The sequence below is a fragment of the Helicoverpa armigera genome, chromosome 11 (assembly GCF_030705265.1).
Source record: "Helicoverpa armigera isolate CAAS_96S chromosome 11, ASM3070526v1, whole genome shotgun sequence".
In the NCBI taxonomy this organism is placed as follows: Eukaryota; Metazoa; Arthropoda; class Insecta; order Lepidoptera; family Noctuidae; genus Helicoverpa; species Helicoverpa armigera.
Genome location: NC_087130.1, coordinates 1,289,889 through 1,307,310, shown reverse-complemented (window position 1 = coordinate 1,307,310; position 17,422 = coordinate 1,289,889). Strand labels below are relative to the sequence as shown.

The 17,422-nt window shown below is 34.6% G+C and overlaps 1 protein-coding gene across 1 annotated transcript in view; it reads left to right on the top strand.

The window, feature by feature from the left end:
• LOC110373694 (adenylate cyclase type 2) overlaps window positions 1–17,422 on the top strand; it is a 217,996-nt gene that overhangs the window by 69,707 nt on the left and 130,867 nt on the right. The window contains exon 2 of the mRNA XM_064036823.1: window positions 10,034–10,179. Coding sequence (XP_063892893.1) covers window positions 10,034–10,179 — 146 coding nt within the window. The remainder of the gene's footprint in view (window positions 1–10,033; window positions 10,180–17,422) is intronic.

Genomic DNA, 17,422 nt, shown 5'->3' with positions numbered 1-17,422 from the left:
CATTAGTGGAAGATAAGCTAAACTATGTTTATGAAAAAATCCTGAAATGAACTCCATCTGTAACTTTAAATGATAATTAATTGTTATACTAAAGTCATCATTTTTGACATAATGTTCAAAAAATAATTTAGATGGCACCGTTTTAAATTTGGCTGAGAACTATTAATTTTCCTTTCATCGAGGTAATAATTATAATTGGATTTTGATGTGGCACGGCAAACTGACAAACACTATTGAAATGTCTATCGAAAAATTACACTACGTGTTAAAATATGGTGAATTACGGAAAATACACAACTCCATCTGTTGAAATAATAATCCTCTATAAAGAAAGTATGGTAATTTATTGTCATTTACCACCTCGCTCCTTTGACAAATTTTATGTATTTTATTTAACACAGATTACCATAGATGGAGCTACTTTAACCTTGGCTAAACAAAATTTTTATTTTTATTTTTCTTCCGAAGTTACTTATGAAGGTGTGATTTTCTGTGTAAAGGTTAATAATAGGCCGATCAACTAATATAAGTACAACATTCAAATGTACAGTTTTGACAAACAGATTGCGTGTCGTAATATTTTACATCTTGAATTCACAAAATTAATCATATCTTTTGATAGAGTGAATCGATTTCGATGAAACAAAGACTAAGTAATACCCCAAGTTACGTAAAATTTTTGTATATAAGCATTGACTGCATTGAATTCGCAGATTTTACGTGAATCCCGAACAAACAAACAGATAAACAGACAAACAGACAAAAATGACAAAAATGATGGAAATGGGAAAATTCTGTTAGTTATCCTTTAACATGCTGGCTATTTTTTTGTCAATTTCTTCAATGTACAAAAATTACTTTTCTACAGATTTTTTATATGTATAGATAAGAAAATGTTGTCTTTTCGAGGAACTTTTCTTGGAAGGCCAGTTTGAAAATACATTATGGCCTCTGTAATACCTTTTTATTACTAAGTAGTTGTACCACGCGGTTTCAACCACATTTTGTGGAAATTACTCCGCGTACTTAGATTGAACTTTTAGACTTAAGGATTCCTCGAAAAATAAGCTATCTTACATTACCTAAAAGATTTTTTCATACCGGTGTAGTTTTTGAGATTAGCACGTTCTCTTCAGTTTTATAATATACAGGGTTACTCGTAAGTAGTGCTCATCCTTTCATGAGGTTCATGAGGTATAGGTTAATACGGACCAATTTGACCATGGGATACACTGGGCAAAAGTTAACCCGTTTCAAGATAATCGAATTTCAAGATCTTTTCTCAAGAAGTCGCCTAGGTACACGTATAATTTTTTATTATTAGACAAAAGTCTCGTTTTTGTGTCCTTCCTTAAAGGTCAATCCTTGACAAAAATCATAGGCAAGACTGCAAAAAATGACCTTTACTTTATAAATCGATCAAAGAGAAGATGTCACTATATTGGTATCGACAGCTTCACAGAAAAGATTGTCAACATTCGGACTCGATCCTGACATGGCAAATAAAAATATCTTTAAAGGATTTTCCGCAAATATTGGCTGAAATTCAACTTTACCGATATTTATTTACTTTCACACTTGGTGTCACTCAAAAGGGACATTGAGGTTTATTCCCATGCGCTTTGAAAAGTATTGTTGTCGATAAAAAGTTTTTTATGTATGTCTTTCACACACGTCCAAGTTTCTAAGTTGTTGCTCTTGTCAGCAACCAGGGACTTAGAAGATAATTTATTGACAGATTTATTTATTTTTATTCCTTGCAAAAGAATTAAGTAAACGCTAATAGGTACTTAGCTGCATCTGGTGAGATTGGAAGCCGACCCCAACTAGTTGGGAAATGGCTCGGGAGATGATAATGCTTGCAAAAGAATCAACTAGCTTTTGAGTTCAAATTTGTTAAAGTACTTTCTAGCTAGACAATTCCAGTTATACCTTTGTAGAAGACCGTATTGGAAGTAGAAGTCTTTTTAGAAAACTAACCAAGTACCTAATCTTTAATAGATACAATGGTTCCACTATCGGAACACGTTCCAAATTACCGATCTCGTTAACTTAACTAGAGCCAGTTAACACGGTTAGGGAAATAGTGTGCTCTATTCTAGATGTTGAAACCTTCACACCATTGCTAATTTGTGACAATGATGACTATTACAAACTATTGTATTGTAGTATTTTAGTATGTAGTATGTAGTATAAGTAAGTATGTATGTATAAACAATATAATAACCTGTGCCAACCGTTTCTCCTGCGTTCCATGGATATCAGAATAATATGTAACCAGCCTTCCTCGAAAAATTAGCTATTTAATACTAAAATATTTTTTTTTCAAATCCACCTTTAGTTCCTAGGATTAGCACGCTCAAGCAAATAAAATAAACTCTTCAACTTTACCATTTTACTCGATTACTTACTAGAGCTGCGTAGAAACACCCATTAAATCTAATTTACTAAACTATTGCATCAAAAACTAATCTAACCCTTCTAACAAAAACAAAACAATAGCAAAATAAACAAAACCCACAAATAACAGTAGAAACCCTCATTATTACTAAAGTACAAACTGATTCGGAAAGGGTTGGGTCAACAATAAAAAATTCTGACATTAACCCGTGCCAATCACATCCCTTCGAAGGGTTAAAATAAAAAATAGGTACATTTGACCTTCTGTCTGTTTTGGATTTAGTTTGTTGTATAGGCATTTAAACTTGTGTTTTAAAATCGAATTAAAAGTAGCTTTTTTACGATTGGTTGAGGATTCTAAGCGTGTATAGTTATCGGCACAAATCTTGAGCTCTGACCAACTTGACATCTGCGCAGAAGTAATTTATTGGGTCAGTAATTTATTTCCCTCCCTTTTTAACCCCCGACGCAAAAACGACGGGGTGTTATAAGTTTGACGTGTCTGTGTGTGTGTGTGTGTGTGTATGTGGCATCGTAGCTCCCAAACGGATGATCCGATTGTAATGCGGTTTTTTTTGTTTAAAAGGTATGTTAGTCGGGAGTGTTCTTAGCTATGTTTGGTGGAAATCGGTTCAGGTCTTCAAGGTCATCAGCTCGTTTGCTAGATGTGATAGGAATGTTACACGCTCAGTTTACTTGCAAGTATATGTGGGATCTGAAATTTGAAACACTAATGTCTTTTGGAACCACTGAGCTGGTCTGCTGTTAGGGCACGAAGGTAGGAGACGTAACCCTGAACTGCCTTTTAGTAAACCCATCGAGTTTGGGCTCGTTGAATTTGTCTTGACGAGTTCTCTTCATGTTTCTGATTGACGAGAACCTGATGCTGGAAATGGGATGTGGCGGATGAAACCCTGAAATGCCGGAATGAAACGGATAAACCGATTTATATTTTTGCTGAAAATCTAGAATGTCCAAAGGTTAATCTTTATTGTTTCTCAATCTGTGCAATTCTCCCAGAGCCAGTTTGTCATGAGGATTGTTAAACAGCTTCCTTTGGCCGAGATCGCATATAGCGACCCCATCTTAAGATAAAATAAATTAAATGAAAGAAGGAAAAATTAAGGAGCTCCTTTAAAAAGCATGAAATAAAATTAAATTATAAATTTAAAAAAACCCCCGACCCAAAAAAAGTACGCAATAATTATGACAAAAGGTTAAAAACGCTAAACTCTATAAAAAACAAAAAATGACTTTTAACACTACGTAAACTAAATTTTGACGTGTCGGGGGACCGCTTTTTACCTTCATAAATACTTACATAAATCAAATGATACCTACCTAATTACAACATTCGTTTAAAAAATGTAGTAATGAATTAGAGCGGTCCCCCGACACGACAAAATTTAGTTTACGTAGTGTTAAAAGTCATTTTTTGTTTTTTATAGAGTTTAGCGTTTTTAACCTTTTGTCATAATTATTGCGTACTTTTTTTGGGTCGGGGGTTTTTTTAAATTTATAATTTAATTTTTGTGGTATGAAGTGAGGCGCGGGAGCGGGCTAAAGCGGTGATTGGCCCGCAGTGCATCGCGTCATAGCCGTCACTCGGGATTGGTTCTTTGCTAATAAATCACTTCTGCGCAGGTATAGGTCAGAGCTCAAGATTCGTGCCGATAACTATAAGCTATGTTGTGGTTTTATAGGAGTCTTGAGACGGTCGGATAGGAAGTTTTTTCAGCTTATGGCGGGTTAGAAATAAAAAAAATGCATCTTGCGAATCTCGATAAGAAAAAGGAGACTATGGAGATATTTCATACCGAGGATAAAATAAGAAAGAGTTACCCTACTCCATTTCATAGAATTTCAACGAAAAACAGTTCTAGAAACACTGATTAGTTTTAGGTGGTTTTATTCAGAAAAAAAAATATTTCGCCCACCCGGGAGACATCACATGACTATTCATGTTCCTTTTATTTCTAGCAAAACAATATTATAATAATCACTTTTACGCCTGAAGCAGATCTACCTAGTTCAGCCAAATTACACATCATCACTTATTCAGAACAAATTATGTACACAATGAAGTAATAAACGACCTTTTCTGTAATATGTAAAAAAATATATTAACTTCACATTCACACTAGAAATACCTATTGATATGTAAACGAACCTTACATATGTAAATATGTATGATTGAGGCTCGTTAGACCGTCGGGAGTCGACCTGTCATGGACAGTCTGACAAAAAAAGATGAGATTCGTCATATGGTATTGGCAGTAGTCGACGATGTAATCAGCAGTCGTCATTTGCCATCAGTTTAGTGTAGGTGCGTATTTAATTGATTGATATGCTTTTTCGGTCAATAAAATTCATTTAACATTTTATTAAACATCTCTTACCTATTTAATCATCATCCTCCGAGTCTTTTTCCCAACTATGTTGGGGTCGGCTTCCAATCTAACCGGATTCAGCTGAGTATCAGTGATTTACAAGAAGCGACTGCCTATCTGACCTCTTCAACCCAGTTACCCGGGCAACCCAATCAACAATAAACACTCTTATAATGAGTTGCACTATTTAATTTGATAACCGATTAGTAAAGTCAATGTTCAATTTATAAATCGCTGATTAACTAACGGGCGACACGTTGTTGTTATTATAGTTACATGATGAGCATTTTATTTTATTCTCATTGAATAGTTTCATTAACGAGCTTATTAACCTGTATGTATATATGTATGAGGACACAGTTGTGCCCCTGTCAGCCGGAGGCGATACTAAGAACTATAATGAGGTCCTGTCACTCTCCTAACATAAACTATCTCTAGGGAGATGTGAACAAAAAATAAGGAAACTTATAATTATGTGATGGTGACTTATTTTTTCAGTTTACCTGCAAAAAAGCTTGTGTTTAAAGCACATCACTACATAGTATAAAACATATCGCTTTTTCTGTCCCTATGTCCCTTTGTACGCTTAAATCTTAAAAAACAACGCAACCGATTTCCATGTGGTTTTTTTAATAGATAGAGTGATTGAAGAGGAAGGTTTATGTGTATAATAAAATTCGTTAAATAGTGGGGAAATACTGTTATCTCGTGCGAAGCCGGGGCGGCTCGCTAGTAAAATATATTTTTCAGCACTTTCTTCAGCTAATCTCTTAATGATGACTTTAAATCTTCGCACGACACTCCTTAAAGAAAGCACTGACCTAATTTCAAGTGGACAAAGAATTTACGACTTTCAATTTTTTGTCATTCTGTCAAGAGATTACACTCAAATTGGGCTAATTGTTGTGTAATGACTTTTTCGACCCAAATCGTCTTACGGCCGTTTCCTATACTCAATCTATCTATTCTTTTGGTTACTAGAGATAGGAATTTGAAATCTATACTTATAGGTAGGTATAAGAAAGAGGAAAACTTTGTTTGTTTGTTTGTAATTGTATAAACTCAAAAGCGACTGGGCCGATTTAAAAAATTCTTTAACCATTAGAAAGATACATTTTCTGCAAACAACATTGGCTATATTTTATCCCAGCACAGGTAGTATTTTCCACGGGAATCGCGGAAGAAACCACGGGAAGCATAGTCAGTTATATGGGGCTATTTAAAAAATCTTTAGTAAGACATTCAATAGATAGATAAGATATTGGGAGCGGCAGTCAATCTCGTCACTTGTGGACAAACAAATGTGGTTCTTAGAAACCATCAAAACTGTAGCTTAGGGTCCTCAAATATTTGGTTACGACGAAACATTTACATAGATGAACACTGAAAATAATTAACATAGTCTGCGGTGAAGAAAATTAATGGTTCTTCTAAGAAAGCCTTAGATATTTCTCTGTATTTATTCATGATGGGATATAGGCGTTTTCATTTATTAACAGCTTTTGTACTTAAGGCGTCGCCCACATAGTTTTGAAAAACCCCTTTTCTTGAGTTAAACTTGACTTGAGTCGCTAAAGCGGTTGCTTTTTGGCCAGTTTAGGGCTCATTAGAATTCTAGATAAATATATTTAGTGTCAGACTAGGCAATGTAAGTGACCTTAGGTGTATGACAGTAAAGTTGTTATATACTTACCTACTAAAACCAAAGTTCACTCACCTATTAAGTACCAGCCAACAACTACCAAAAGGATCTTCTCAATTACCTAACAATTACTTATTTTTCTAGGTCCATTATTTAATAATCGTGTACATATAACCACAAAATAGGTATGTTTCGTGTTTACCGCGAATCATAGTATTGTGGCGCAAAACCTTTGAGTAGTGGTTTTCTTTGTCAAATAAATGAAATTAATTATGTAGGTACTACTAGTTTGTTTCCTTTTGCGGTTTAATTAAAGATACCTTATTAGTGACTAATAAGATTCGGTATTGATTAGTAATGAGCTTTTAAAACTGGTAAACGATTTCATATTGTGTTACACCGTTTCCTTGCGAAAATCCATGGAAACTCAAATTCTGAAGACTTGTCCAGTCTGTACTTGGAAATTAATATTGTATAATTGTTTTGTAAAACAAGATGTATAAAGATGTGTAAGATAAACCCGGTTAAGTACGACAATCTTTACTGAATACAAAAACAAAACCAATTATTGAACTGACATTATCAACAACTTACTTAACTCCTATTTCTCTTAAAGATAACTGAAAAACTTTTAACAAATAAACGCCCGTCATTTCCCCATAATAAAATAAAATTCCAAGAAAAATTAAAAAAAAGAACAAAGCTCACCATTGATATACAAACTGATACTAGAACGGACAGTTGTTTACTGTCTAGCGAGCATACGCGTTTGAAGTAGCGTTTAGTAAAAAGAATGCTAAACTAGCTGTACGCTGGTGCGCTCACAACACTGAAGCTGTCAAGCTGTCGCTTCCAGCGATGGTTATAACAGGGAGTGTTTACAATCTCAGTTTAAAGGCAGAATGGAGTCAACGGTTGTGATATTTTAATGGTGGTACCTCTACTTGCCTATGTAGTGTAGATATTTACATATTAATTTACAAGGTGAATGACATTGTTTTATTTCAAAACTTAAAGATAAATAAAGTGAAAAGTAATTCTTCTGTTCTAAAACGCGCTAAATTCTCCAAAATACTCTATTATTGTGCTACGTAAGTCAGTGCTTAAGTCATTCTTTAGCATGCATAGAATGACTATGTATGTAAGTCAGTCTATTTGTTACTTACTTGTAGGAAGATAAATTTAATCAGTTAAAGATTAACTATTTGCTAACCATTTCATTTTCAAGTTGCAATCTATCGTGTTTCGTTTAAAACATAAGGTCACCTATTCCACTATAACAAGGGTAAGGCTATGTCTACATAACTAGAGAAATGTGTGCACCTGGCTTACCCTTCGGGGAAGACAGACATGATGTTTTGCATATAAATTAACATTTGCTGCGCCTATTCTGAGCATCTATCTATCTATACTAAGATAGAATACTCGGACTACCTTCACAGAAAGTTATAGGTAATTTTCGTAGTTGTCCAAAATAATCGTATTTAATAATATACACAGGTCTGTTAAATCAACTCTATGTGTGTTTTACGCAATCACGCTAAAATGGCTGAATAGATCATGATAACATTTTGCACAGAAATGTAGGATATACTGGAGCTGACATGGGCTACTTGACTTGCTTGAAGGAAGTAGGTAGTTCTTTCGGGACGCGGTTGAAACCGAACACTAGTTCACAAAAATTCTAAACCTTCGGAAACCAATTTCAATGCAGTTCACTTTTATGTCCGCAGATATTTTCACCAATATCGCATAACCGAATTATTTGCGGTCCAAACCGGATTTTTCCGGTGCATACCAGTTACCGGAGTCGTTTATTTCTTGCAGGGTTCGATAGATTTTGGTTATGTGACCTAAAAGCTTCTATTTTTACTGGGCCAGTTTTGGAAAAATAGTTCGTAACATAAGAGGATTACTATAGGAATCTTGCAAGGAAAATGTTCTACGTTCCATTTAATTTCCTCATTCTGTCCTTGTGTCTTTTCAAGCAATATACGAGTGTGGTGTGCTTACAAGTAAGGATTTTTATTGCTGACTTCAAGTCTCTGACTCTTCCAGTACTTTTGCTGTCTGTTGCATTAACTGCCTTTTTAGCCGACCGCCAAGAAGGGTTACGTTTTTGAAAAGTTTTTTCAGTGTGAGATGACTCATTTATCGAGAAAGGCTACTATTTATCTACTACTTAACCAGAAATACACAGAGAATAGAGACAGTTTACTTATAATGTCGATTGACTTAACTATAGTGAATGAACTTAATAATACGTATACGTATTTCTCTGTTTAGTACTATCTAAATTCCGAACTAAAAATCACTGTACCTAAATAGGTACACTTCAAACTCCCTATAACCATCCATTCAACCACCCACGATTTTCATTGCAATTGTCATTCCTTGGCTGCCAACTACATTGTTGGACTAGCCACAACGAAAATGGGTGCTCTTCCTATCAATCAAATGCGTACATTTTGTATGGGTGCATACAGATGTGGGTACAGCCAAACAATGTGCATTGTTGCTCGTTGCTATGGTGAGATGAATATGCTACTCTTTTTTTTCATGTTGATTAAAGTTTTTAGGTGTATTTTGTACAGATGTTGTAATATAGTAGCAAAAAGAAATGAAGTTTATTTCATAGTGGTAGCAGTTTTTGCAGTGGTTAATGTGTTTTGAACTTGAACATGGCATGATCACAATTTGATTATAGATAAGTGTATTTAAACATACATATTTCTTTTAGAAATCATTCTAAAAGAAAGCGTTTTTTATTGGTTTGTGTGAAAACAAGTTGCGAATATAAATATCGTCGTGTAGTAAAAACAATACATAACTGGCGTAATGATAACTTCATTCATGACTCTTGGTAGTTCCCAAAAACCCATGTTATTTATTTAGTCTGAAGCTGTGGCATTTTCCTTTCACACTATGTGCCTACAACAGCAAAATGTGATCAAGATAACAACATATTGGATAATAAATTAAATTATATCTGAATGGGTTTAACCTAACCGCAACCGTGAATTTCCAAACCACGTGTAAAAATTCCGAAGTAAATAAAATGCATGTCTATACCTACATATTCAGTATAGGTATACCTATGCACTTATAACTGAATGCGGATGTAAGTTTGTTTATTTATCTTATGACTAACTATTCTTTTGCTCACGGTTTCATAAGTCACCTTGTTAATAATTTGTTTACAATTTCAACATTTACCTTTATCTTTAAAAAAAACTTTATTTACATAAAAAAAAGAAAAAAAACTCAAAACTATTTTTAATGCTTATACACATAATAAGTTTCTGTAGACCCACTGATACGACGGTATCTACACCCCTTTTATATGGGAAATTATAAAATGACCCCTCTCGCTGTAGGCCAGCAGCTTAAGAGTGTCAGACTCTTGCTGACTAAAATCCACCATGTTTCTTCTTAAGCCCTTTATGTACCAGGGCCGCGTTAACTCTTTCGAACGATCCCGCAGCCTTGACGGGGTACTACTCCCATGCGATGGCATACATACGATCTTGGAGTCACAGACAGCTTTTCGCCAATTATACTTAACGTCATAATTACTAACCTATTTCTATTTTGTCCACAGAGGAGGAGGGTACAGAGTTAGAACTAGAGGCTCTATACAGAAGATACTGCGTGCGACTCAAACATGCGCTGTTCGTATCAGCGCTATGTGTTACTCTGTTCTGTTGCGTTCTGCTGTTGTGTGCGGTGTGCATTCTGCACTCGAGTGTAAGTACCTAGATATATTTTTATTTTATTTTAATTCAATAAGTAAATAGTACTGTTATTCATACAGGTCACGAAAGAGAACGCTTTAAACAAGTAGGCTCATGATAGGCTTTATAAATTAGGTACTGATAGATTTTCTGCTCAGTTCTTCCATGCAGTAATGCTCGGGTGGTGGCGTACAAGACATTGTAGCATCTACAGTAAATTATTTTATTGAGAACTGGCGATGACAGTACAAACATGAGTGCTGAAACTGTGAAGCTGTGAAAGCGCTGTTAATGTAAAATTAGGAAAAGGTAGCCGTCAGAGTCAGCTTTTTTCTGTAATTAAAATTGGAGTCGAATAATGAAATAAAGATAATTATTTTAAATTGAATAAAACTCCTAAGAAAAAGCATAAAAATATTCTCAACCCACATAAAAATACAAGAAAAAAATCTCTCATCATAACTACTGGAATACTTTGCAAATGAATAGCGCAGACCGCAAACGGAATTGTAAATGATGGAGCGAAGAATTAAATAATACTGAGATACGGAACCATCGCGGTTTAATCTCTCACTCGTTGAATACTAAACCAACAGTTTACAAAGGGTTTAGAATTGAGGTTTTATTTACGGTTAAAAGGAAGATTAAAAAGCTTTTTAGATTAACCCTACGGTATTTTGATAATACTGATTGAAATAAAAAAGTTTTTTTTTTGGTAACTTAGTCTGGTCACGTGTTGTGAACGATCATTCTTACGTTATAAATTACTTTAAAGGATCCTTTGGATAATTATTTGCCCCACAAGTTAAGCAGTCTTTGTGAGGTTGGTTAATGGATGGATGACCAATTAATTGACCATATCTAGGACTGTGAGTGAGTTGATGTTAACGTTGATGTCTGACAATCAGTCTTACCGATGGCTATCCGGTTACCCATTCTTTTTAGGGTTGTTTGTGTTCCAAATATGCAATTTGGTTGAATTAAGTTTTTCAGTTTTAAATATAGAAGTCAGGCTTCATTCAACGACTGTCACGCTTAGAAACAGAATCGTATCTCCACGTAGTTTAAGCATTTATTGTGTTATACAACAATATTAATTATCACGTAGGAACGTGTAATCAGTACTTAACGGTAATTAGAATTCCGAGCAAGAGTAAGACAGTCACATAATTCGACGCCCACGGAATACACGTGGCAAGTTAATGCAACAGAAGCTTAGGGATTATATTTTAAAATAACGTTTATTTTCCTCATCTCGGCTATATTTTGCATTTTTTATTTATATTTATTAAATATTATAGATCTTTATGGAAAATAAGCTTTTCTGCCTGATAAAATGGGTCAAAAAAATTACTGTTTTAAATGTGACAATCAATTTTTATTTTCTCCATATCTTTAAAATAGAGCGCTCAACTATTGGTTAACAGTTTAGTCTGCTCTGGACTTCATAACCTCTATACGTCGCGTCGTTTGAAAACGGAGCTTTCCTTTTCACCTTCACATTCACACACGTCTTTATCAAGAAGACATAAAATATAACGATACATTTGTTACACTATTGTTCCTTTTTCAAGTACATCATCATCTGCTTTTGCAAAGCGTTATATGTTGCTTAACCTTATGATCGATCCGTGTACCTATTACTTAGTAGATACAGCACCTAAAATCGCTTTAAGATACCACTCAAGCATGCAACATCTATTAGTCCAAGATCACAACCTACATGGATCTACAGTTATACAGTGCACCTTAATGTATGCTAGGAATTGCATTAACCGTACCACTCGGCCACTAACTCAATTGACGGTCAAGGGATTAGACTTTAGCGAGTCAGCCATTAGCCATTAAGTCTGGGAACTCTAGATCTGGGAACTGGACTTGTAGGTAGATGCACTTTGGTTTGAGCGCCACTTAATTGTAGTAGGCACTTTAATTAGAAGAGATTAGGCACTATTAGGGGTGAATTAATTGGCACTGCAATTATCTAGCTAGGTAAATCAGTGTGTGTACTAAGAAAGGGATAATTAAGTAGGCTTAAGTGACTGCTTATATATTTACGTCTTTTCTTAGGAATCTTCTATCTAATTAAGATAGATTATTTACCAAAGAAAGGTTTTCTACTATTTGTTTAAAATTATAGAAAGTCACTAAATGCCTTTTCCCACTTTCTATGGATACTCTGACTTAGTCTATGCACTTGATTCCTTTAAAGCCCATAAAAGTAAATTCCTATCTTTAGTAAACAAATGTACAGGTAGGTTATAGGTAAGTTCTTTAGATTTACAAAAATTAATATAATCCTTCTTAACACAGTCACTTTACTCTTTAGCACAATTCTAAAACCAAACCTAATAATGGTATTTTATTAAGGATAATATCTCTTTATTTTTCATGTATTTATTTTACAGCATATTTTCAACATTTTAAAATATTTAATACAAAATAGCTAAAAACCTTTAAGTTATTGTTAAGTTTTATATCTAAGCTTATTTTCTTAAAACACAGCGGTTTAAAGCTCACTTACGTGAAGCTAAGCTGTGTAAGTAGTGTGTAGTCTACATGAATAAGTAGTGGTAGTCTGGAGTCTTAAGAGCCTTTCTTAAGTAAGTAGGTTACAAAGCCGACAAGTAGCATGTAACTAAGAAAATCTTACTGTCTATTTATTTCTACTGGTAAATAGTGAGCGTTTTCTTTATTTTGTAAAGAATAGAGAACCCTGACACTATTGCTTGCTGGGTGATTAAACTTGAAACTCACTCGATAAATTATTTATTTTAATACCGAGGTAGAGTAGAGAATTGTATCCCAATGCAACGTAGGAGTAATTGTTTATGTTTACTTCCTGGCGAATCTTTGTGAAGATTTTACTGAACTTTTTCTTAAGAGAATGGATTTTTATCAAATCAAATAACTTTATTTTCAGACTGCATTGGCCCATAGATATATGTATACCTTAAAGACTAACATACATATTATATTGTACAAAATTGTTAGTAGGTATATAAAAACTTAAAACTATGTTATAGTAGCACTTCACTATGCACTATGTCACTGTTCGGTCCTGTGGCACTTGTCCGCAGAAGCGACGGAACACCACTATATTTATATTAGTAGAAAAAGTGCTTAGGTACCTAATAAACAGTCTTACTAAAAAACGAAAAAATCATCATTATCTATCTAACTTAACAAACCATTCTGACCATTAACCAACTTGAACTTGTCACAAACAGTCTTATGACGGATTAATGCCATCTCATCTGACATTGCTGTCTGTCTGAAAGCGCTTTATAAAGCCAAATGGTTTGTTAATATCTCGGTTTTAAAGTAGTGCAAAATGGAGACGGTAGGTTGTCAATATTCGATCGAAACGCTATTAGGGCCTTCAAATAAGGTTACTAAACTGAAATTCTGAGAAAATAAACTTGTTACCTACTAGTTTTTCTAAGTTTGATATTTCGAAGAATCAACTACATAAGTACCTAATTGATTGTTATATTGGTCCTTGTTTACCAGTAAAAGGTAAATAGCTACAGATTCTCGTGCCATCAAAATCTTGTCGTCATCATGAAAAATTATTTTCCTTACTTAATCGGTCTTCAATTAAAAGATACTTCTAAAATTGTTAACAAGTGCATAAAATGCTTCTCACAATCATTAAAACATTATCATTTGCCTAGCCTTTTCCGAACTATGTTGGAGCTAGCTTCCAGTCTCACCGGATGCAGCTGTAACGTTCTTTTTCCGGTAGTGCGAAATTCTTTCCAAAAGATGCAGAAAATAGCTAAAGCTCAAACATAAAATCCCTAAAAAAAAGATATTAATCTCAGAAGGAAACATAAGTACAATCCCATCCGCCACGAAAAAGGAGTCAAGTTTTATTTCACTCGAAGATCACAAGAACATTTAATTGAAACTCCTCAGTTTACCCTCGAGGTAATAATTTCATCCACTTTATTAAGACAATCTGGCCGCCAGCAAATTCATCTCATAATTCTATTTACGTTTTGACGAGATGCCTAGTTTAATAAGACCGGCAGTTATGCCCAAAGTACTAAACGTAGCTTTAAAAGTTATTTAGGAATATTTAACTTATCCTTGACTTTACATGTAAATGCGAAAGCAACTATTCGATTTGAAACTATTCGAATAGATTGAAATAAAATTTGGCATGGGAGTAGGATGTACCCTCTTAAGAACTTTCCCCTTATATCCTCCTCTTATGCATTCTCTTATTATACTCTTTTATGTAGGTACTCTTCTTATGTACTCCTCTTATGAACTGTCTTATGTTCTCCCCTTATGAACTCTCTTATGTACTTTCTTATGTACTCTCTTATGTACTCCCGTATGTACTCCCTTATGTACTTTCTTATATACTCTTTTATGTTATTTTTATGTTTTCCTCTTATGTACCCTCTTAGGCACTCTCTTATGTACTCTCTTATAAAATATCTGATGTACTCCTCTTATGTACTGTGTTATGTTCTCCCTTTATGAACTCTCTTATGTACTATCTTATGTTCTTTCTTATGTTTACTTATGTATCCTCTTATCTTATGTACTCTCTCATGTAATCTCTTATGTACTGTGTTATGTACTCTCTCATGTACTCCTCTTATATACTCTCTTATGTACTCTCTTATGAACTCCCTTATGTACTCCCTTATCTACTCCCTTATATACTCCCTTGTGTACTCTCTTATATACTCTCTTATGTACTCCCTTATATACTCCTCTTATGTACCTAGCCTTATGTTTTTAATGTGTTGAGAATATGCTGTATTCCTGGATGAGTACAATATTTTTATACAAACAGTTTCTGTAAGGTTTCCGCCATCTCCCACGGGAAACACTTCCTGGACTCAGTTATAAAGTCTGTTCGATAAATTGGCTGTCACTGTGAGATATTTTTTTGTAATCTGCCCAGTAGTTCCTTACATAGCGTCCTCAAACAAACAAACACTACAGATACTAGTAACATAAAGAGTGGCTGAAAAAAATCCACGAATACCATTAAAATACAACAAGAAATAACAAGTTTAAGGAACATTCTATTAGAAAACTATGACTTATTTGTTAACTGTACCTGACCTACCACAAACTAAGGAAAAGTACTATTTTCCTTTTATTATTCAGTAGGTACCTAAATTTATTTATTCAACAATATCTGACTAACATTTAATCAGAATCGATTTAGCTAATGACGAATATGTAAAAAAGATAGTCACACATACCAAATCATTTACCTACCTTTTTTATCGTCCCACTGCTGGGCACAGGCCTCCTCTCACACGGAGAAGGACCTGGAATCGAACCTACACCCTCGTACTTGAGAGGTTGGTTATTTACCCACTAGGCAACCACGACTCTTACCTACCTACCTACTACTATTAGGTAAGTTAGCTGTTTCTCGTGGTTTCCTATGGATTATATGTATATGGCGAACATTCACTACTCGTACCTATAAACATTTTTTTTTAGGCCGTACTGTCCCACTGCTGGGCAAATGCCCCATTTTGCCTCCACACCTCTCGATCCTTTGAGACCTCCCACCAATGAGGGTTGTAGGCATCCAGGTCATCCCGCCATCTCTTCCGGGGCCTACCCCGCCTGCGATGACCATCCTGTGGCAACCACTGGGTGACGATGTTGGCCCATCTGTCAGGATGCATTCGGCTGACGTGCCCAGCCCAGTTCCATTTTAATTGAGCTGCTTTTCGGCCCACATCGAAAATTCCGGTTTTCCGGTACCTATAAACATAGCATACATAAAATTCTTGTAGCATTTTAATGTTACTGTTACAATGATAATTAAAATCAGTTTACTAGCTTTGACTGGATCAATAACAAACATACAGAAATACTAATATTTTCTTTTTATTATATTAGTCCCATCTGAAGTCCTTAAGGCTTGGTTTACTATCACAGTCCCAAAGGAAAAGGGCCAATAAGCAATTTGGACCTTCAGGATTTCAGTTACGTTTATTAAATATAGTAATATGACACCTTTTTTGATGATATTTGTTGTGACGAGTTCATTTCGCCCGAGGATATATTTCGTAGATAACTATGGTTTGGTTGATGAAAGTATCTCTCCTTCTTTATTATATTTTTATAGAAAACTAGTTCATTCAAGTGATTTCATCCGCTTCCTGAAAACTTGACACACTCAAATAACATAATTCTCTTTAACTTTGCTTTGTCAATGGATCATTTGATTAATATGTTTACATAGAAAAAATCTACAAAAGAAACCAAAAATGAATAAACGTCGATATAATCAGAAATTCAATTGCCAATACCTATCAGTTGCATAAATGCATTTAGCACATGAATCTCCCAAAGGACGCCTGAACAATTGATATAATGATTACCACTCGCATTAAATTCATCAATTTTGAATGAAACGTTCAATTATCAAAATTAAAGATACACCCGCTTTCTCAATCGTCATGCAGGAAAATGACGTATTCCGTGTCATAAAAAGCACTACCCATAATTAGCAATTACCTTGATGATGCGTTCCAGTTAAATTGCACACGTGTATCTGGATTACACCGGTATGAACCAGTGCGCGCCAGTTGAAACTGGTAATAACCGGATTAGAGCAGTGTTTAGCGGATCTAATGCAACGGATTAATGATTTGAAACTCACGGTGCGCGAATTTTAAACCAGTGGAGCTGAAAAGCCAATTAGTCTCGTCTAAAAATAAATGGGTTCCTAAGTTTTACTACAGTGTTATGTCCCATAATAATTTGAGTAGGTATTTAATCTAGATTTGGGGAAATAATTAAGCTTATCAGATTTTGCTTTCTAAGGTAATCGCTATTGTGAAAAAAATTGTCATGGTCATGGATTGAAAAAAGCTAGAGCAGCTTATTTTTTAAATTTATCTATTCGCAACCTTAGAGGCTAAAAATTTACCTTTCAAAAGCCCATTTAATATAGTCAAATTACTAAATGGCTATAAAGTTTCTCATAAGGCTTCAAAGAACTAGAACTTACTAAAGAGTTGAACCCATTAAATATAATTAAAAGTCATAAAATACCGACCTAATAGTGACTGAGCTGAACCTATAAAAGTTATTTTGAATACCATAAAAAGTTATTAGCCCTTATGTAGGAAGGAATTAGGCATAAATTCGTGTAGCAGTTAGTTTATTGCTAGTAAAACCGTGTGGTCATGTCTGCATTTGATTAGACTGCTAATTGCTAGGGATGGGACGTTGCGTCTCAGAAAAAATACTCGATAAAT